This window comes from Phalaenopsis equestris, unplaced genomic scaffold (genome assembly GCF_001263595.1).
Source record: "Phalaenopsis equestris unplaced genomic scaffold, ASM126359v1 Scaffold000002, whole genome shotgun sequence".
In the NCBI taxonomy this organism is placed as follows: Eukaryota; Viridiplantae; Streptophyta; class Magnoliopsida; order Asparagales; family Orchidaceae; genus Phalaenopsis; species Phalaenopsis equestris.
This window is the reverse complement of record NW_018164444.1, coordinates 36,426,642-36,432,877: the sequence shown is the minus strand read 5'-3', so window position 1 is coordinate 36,432,877 and position 6,236 is coordinate 36,426,642. Positions and strand designations below refer to the sequence as shown.

General features: G+C 37.4%; 1 protein-coding gene across 1 annotated transcript in view; it reads left to right on the top strand.

The window, feature by feature from the left end:
- The first annotated feature begins 1,257 nt into the window (after positions 1–1,257).
- Positions 1,258–6,236, top strand: part of LOC110018024 — a 55,847-nt gene continuing 50,868 nt past the window's right edge. Inside the window, 5 exon segments of the mRNA XM_020715240.1 lie at positions 1,258–1,576; positions 2,409–3,097; positions 4,101–4,701; positions 4,704–5,355; positions 5,780–5,813. Coding sequence (XP_020570899.1) covers positions 1,324–1,576; positions 2,409–3,097; positions 4,101–4,701; positions 4,704–5,355; positions 5,780–5,813 — 2,229 coding nt within the window. The 5' untranslated portion in view covers positions 1,258–1,323.

The following is a 6,236-nucleotide window of genomic DNA, read 5'->3' as shown; positions in this document are numbered from 1 at the left end:
CAAGGAAATCCCCCTTTTCGGCTGCCTAGGGGGTGCACCAAGGTCAAAATGACCCCAAAATCAAGAAAAATTTCGCCTTGGAACTGAATTGGCGTTTACTTCCTGCGGCTCAGGAAATGGTTGTTTTGACGATTTTTTAGGTGCCTAACCACCCGGGACTGGCTTCTAGTCCGACGCCCTGGCACCCTTAAGCTGGCGCCTACTTTCTCAAGCATCTATTTAAAGGCCCCATAGGCGGTTTTGGGCTGCTAGGCGACCGGAGCTGGCACCTAACTACCGGTTTAGCTCAAAAACCCTAATTTTTGCGTAGATCGCTCGACGAAGAGTTTCTTTGATAAGTAAGCTATGGGGGGATTAGGTATGACTGAAATATGGTCCTGTAACTTAAAAAATGAATATTTTAATCAACCATTCATTGGTAAAATCATCTCTAACCGTCATCTAGAGCATGCTGCAGGTAGGGTGTTCCAAACTCTAATTTTGTCTTGACCGTAGGAAGATCCTCGTCGATCCGAAAGCCACAGAAAGTTGCTTATTGCTAGAATACGACCCTGTAATTTAGAAATGAATATTTTAGGCATTTCAAATGGGGGTATTTGGTGTCGATGGGCGTCTCGGACCAACGCAGGGGTGAAATAGGTCCGAGCCTGAATTTTCCTAAAAATGCGTGTAAGAGACTTTGGTGACTACCATTAGCCTTAGAAGACTCCAGACTAATGTACTTGAGGCCTCTCAACATCAGAACATATGTAAAACACATTCAGAGTCAGGACTAACACCGCTTCACAGTGAGCTTTCCGGGTAGGGTCAAGTCTGTACCAGTCCTGATTTCGTAACCATGAGGTTCGACTGGAGGTCTTCGACGATGGGAAGCTGGACACAATTCCGTGTTGTTTAAATAAACACTCTTGTACATTACATCAAAAATTAATATGCCAACAACTGAATTTACATTACCATGCAATTTATACTCATAGAATATCAAAGTTTTAATGTAAAAAAAAAATAAAAATTTATATGCGTAGCAGTTCTTATTTATTTCATATCTTACATTTAAACTTTTGTATTTACACTCGTGATAATAATGCTGCTTTTGAGTTGATATTAAAACTGAATTTTGTGATTTGAGATTTGTTTATACATAAGAATTATGTGCTGACCATGTAAATGTCAATACAAAATAGTTTAGATGTTAGATATGTAAATAGATAAGATTTGGGTGGCATTATTGTATTAAACGCCGATCCTTTTCTCTAAACCCGGTAAAGGCCGAACTCCGAACTCGGAGTACCGAACTGCAGGGGAACGAGCCCCTTTTCTCAGATGTCTTCTCCGGCGGAGCAGCAAACCGGCATGAAACGCAAGCTTTACGAGTCCTCTTCCGAGCCTTCTCAGAGGCCTATGGCGGCCTTCCCTCTATCGCAGGAGGAGATCATTCGGCGGCGGAGGAACAAGGAGGAGATACGAAACCTCTACGAGTGCTACAAGCGAATTAAGTTCTGCGTCTCCCGGAAGGACCTTCGCCTCACGGCCGACTTTGAGCAGGCATATCTTTCTCTTATCACCGCCTCCAGAGGTCAAATCTATCCACTCTTTATTTTCTTCACTCATCTGTAGGGTGGTTTGGAAATGATCATCTCGACGCTAACCCTATATAATGGTTTTAAGGTTTTAGATTATCTTTTTGTTTAAGATGACTCTCTGGTTTCAAGAACACGGATCAGCTTTATTTCTAATGCTGTAAAAAATCAAGCATAGCTACTTCACTTTCTTCTAACTGTAAGAATGGGAAAGAATTTCTTCTCAATTTTACATCCAATTAAACAGCGTGGGTAATGGTTTGACGACAAAATGGCCCGCGTTGGCTGCTTTTAGCATATGTTAGTTGAATTTGAGGGAAACTGTTTGGGTAGAAAACCTGAGTGTTCATCTTGCCACCATTTGCTACTCGTATTCTACCCGTATGAAGATGGTGGTTTCCAAGAAATAATTTATTTAAGAGAAATTTACATACCTACCACTCAATTCTAATGTCCTGACCTATTAAGTACCTAAAGTTTAATTCTTTACATTATGTCCAGGTGATCTATGCCGAATACAGGCACATAGGAATCAGGCAGTCTATACATAAAAATTGAAGTTTAGGTGTTTAATATGTGAATACATAGGAATTTAGTGCTAGGCTTGTAAAGGCCTCTTTGTTTAAATACATATAAATTTGAGCATGGAATATGTGTTTCTACATTAGGAGCAAGCAATTTTGCTTGAAATGAATAATATGAACATAACATCAAATAAGCAGAACCATCGATGATTTCACCTCACATGAAGCAGCAAATGTTTATCATGCAAAATTTTAATACATTGGGAATATTGCATTTAAACTCTACTACTGGCTGGCTTTGTAGGTTGCATGAGCGCACAACGGATTGTTGCTGAACTCATTCCTCATTATGCTGCTTTCTGTCCCACTGCTTTGGAAGCCGCAGCAACAGTTTCGATCAACATGTATAATTGGAGCTTGGCTATACTAATGAGAGGTGAAGATCTTGATGGTGTTGCATATCAGACTGCTAAGGCATGCATATTTGGATTGGTTGATATATGCTGCACAGCTTCTCATGAAGCCCCAACATCATCTGTAATTCACGGTATATGTGCTGCAGTTTTTGAAAATGTTTTAACCTTCTTCACTTCAAGCTTCGAGGGGAAGGAGATTTATGGTATCGGAAGCAGGGAAGTTCTAAAGCTTCAAGGACCCATGGAAAATTTTTATGTTTTGAAGCAAGAAAGGGACGATGACAGTGAATCTTCATTGAGCAAGTTATTCAAGTACGGAGCTTTTTGTTTGCTGCGCATATTCTTCTCTTTTCCTAAGAACTTACTTGCAGCATGTTTTAAGCTCATTTCTACCGGTGGAACTGATGTCAATTATAAACAAGGACAGTATTTTCTTGACCAGGTGACTAGCCCTTTGAAGGTTGCAGCATCTCAGCCTAGCATGGGATGTGAAGTGTTGGATGAAGGGAAATGTTTGTCTGGTGACATCGTCGCAGATAGCGGACCATGTTTTTCTGAAAATTGTTTTATGGGAATGGTAATAGTTAAGATCGTTTTAACCCTTAGTACTTTTATAAGTATTTTTAAATTCATTTATGAAAATCTTTCATATTTCTATCTATGGTGATACAAATTTGTTTTTGTAAACCCTTTGTTATTCGTAGTTGCTCCCCTAGTTTTATAGTTATCTGTTTCCATAAAGGACGGAGATTAATTGGTGAATTACAATAACTAAAAGAATGTGAGCTAAAATGAAAATTCAATTAATTGATGAATAAATAGTTTGCACATAAATATAGAGTTGTTTGATGGTTTAGTAATCTCACTCAATCCGATCATAAAATAAATTAACCATGAATAATAAGGCTTGATGGTCATCATCTCCTTTTGTTCGAGCTGTTATAACTAGTAAAGAATAATTCAACGAGAAATGCTACTGAAAACTAAATTAAACTAAATCACTTCTTTCGATTGAATTCTTCCTTGCGTGTGCTATCCACGGAACTATGCTTAGAGCATTTCTGTGTATCGAGCACGTCTTAATACTGTTCATTACTGCAACCGCTTGCAGAATTCTCATACTTTGACAAATTTTTTTCTCAATTCCTAAGTCCTATGTTTTGATTCTTCTGTATATACCTAAGATTTTAAATTTCTGAAAAAACTGGATACTGATAATAAAATTAGCTTTAGGGAGACAAATTATTTGTCTTGTTTGACCAAACGGTGGTATACTTACATTATTGCTTTCTGTTTCTAAAACATTTTGTTATTTTGACTCAGCTTGGCTTTTTCCTCCACGTTTTTCTTTACTCTGGTAAATTGTTATCATTATGGTCTGGCTTGAACCTTAATGTTACTAATGAACACTAATTTTAGTTTTTATCTTCTTTTCTGACATTTATAAATGTTCTTCGTTATTTACTGAAATTATTATTTTCCGGCAAAACTCTTCATTTATCACTATCATTGCAGCCATTTCATTAGTTTGTACACGTATGGTCTTACAAAATTTACATTACATATCATTGCTGCATTAGGTTACAAGCAGGGAGCCATCATTGAAGGGCTGGATACTTGCAAGGTATAAAAAGCTTGCAGACTTGTTAGTCAATCGTGATGCTCTAGAAATATTATCATTTTTGGAAAAGATTTTTGGGTCTGCACAAGAGTTAGTTAAGGATGCAACCTATGAATTGAGTGATGAAGAGAACTCTGATTCATCAAATAATGTGCATCGCTATGGGCTTTATAATAAAGCCATTTATGATGATAATGTCAGTGATTTATCTAGGAGGGATCATGCTTCAGAACTTCAGGGTACCTCTCTTAGCAAGGCACAATTTGTGGATTCCATCACTCCTGAAAGTTCAAGTCAAAATTTGAAGACACGCAAGACTGAACACCTTTTAGAGGATTCACTCAAGACTGCTCAACTATTAGCTAATCAAGGCTTGGTTGGTGAAGAAGAAAGGGCCATATCTATGAGTAAGCCAGAAAGTAGTAATTTTGAAGATTCACTATCAAGCAAATCATCTTCTGCAAAGGGCTCGATTAGCAACCTTTTTGTCCCTCCTATCTCTAGCAGTCTCCCTACTATCAGAATGGATGCCTCAACTGTTGAAACCCATGCTGTTAAATAGGAATGTCAGGTCCTGTAGCCACACAAAGCATTCCGTCTCCTAGAGAGACTTTGACTGCACATCATGATACTTCTTTTGATCATTTAATTTGGCACACTGATGGGGATCCTGCTGCCATGGATGTTTTCTATGCTTCCAAGCTATTATGGTTAGGTTCTCTGGGTTTTCGTGCTTCTGAAACTTCAGTTAGACAGCAGTTTGAAAACTTTGGTCATCTCGAACAATTTATTTTTCTTCCTGTCAAGAATTTTGCTTTAGTTGAGTACAGGAACTTAATGGATGCTATCAAGGCACGGAAATATATGCAAGGATCCTCACAATGGGGTGGCTTCGTTAAAATAAAATTTGTTGACATAGCAATAGGTAGTAGAGGAGTTATCAACAGTGTAACTATTGGTGAAAATTGTCATGTATATGTAGGGAAGGTGCCAAACCAGTTGAGTAAAGAAGAGATACTCAATGGATTGATAAGAAATGGCTTTAGAAGTCCCCAGGTGGTTACTGATCTTACTAGTGAAAATGCATTGCTTTTGGAATTTGGAACTGCTGATGAAGCAGCCGCTGTAATAGCACATCTCAGACATCTACGTGAAGAGACCAAGCTGCAAAAGCTGCCAAACAAAAGCTTAATTTACCCAGAAGATAGGTTAAGGTAATTTTACTTATTCTTATTATATTTGCCATTATCATTCTTATTATTCATTAGATTTTTGGGGCAATTACATACATACCACCCGAAACTTGCTATTTACTATTTAACCACCCTCTTTCATCCATATTTCAAATTACTCAAATATTTTCTCACTCAAATATTAAAATTCATGGTAAAACCCCAACCATATTTTTCATTTTTATCATATTCTCAATATTTTGATTGTGGCATGCATAAATACATCTGTTCGGTATTTCAAAGAAATTACCTGGGTGGTTAATGTAAATATCAATGTTTTGGTTGGTTTGTATGTAATTATCGCTAGATTTTTCTTCTTTTTAAACTTTTGATTCCAAGTTTGAGGGGTGGGCTGTATGGGGCTTTCACTTTCTGTACATTTGTATTTCTGATTAATTCTGTACAGGCTGCATTTGATGTGTTTCCTTGATGAAAACTCTGTTCTACAACATACGCTAAAGCTTCTTAGATTTAATAATAACTTTTTGAAATTTTGGAGTCTTAGAGTGAACTTTAATTTGATGCTTTAAAATTGCTCGAAGCATTATTTCATTTATTCCTTTCCTCTTTTTTGAAACCTTGTTGGAATGGTATGTGCCACATTTAGATGGTACGTTTAGCAAAGCTATATGTCTCTCGGGAATTCAGCTCAGTATTGCTGAATACATAGTTAATAATTTGATTTGTTAGATACTAGGAAAATTGATACATTTCAGTCATCCTTCCTAGTCCTCAGATCTCCAATCTCCTGTTCATAATATACCCACTTACCCTGAACTTGGCTCTGCAATCTTCATTTTTCCCTGTAAAACTCATCGTCACCCTTTGGTTTGGGTGCAGGTTTTGCATTTTTTTTCAGCAGG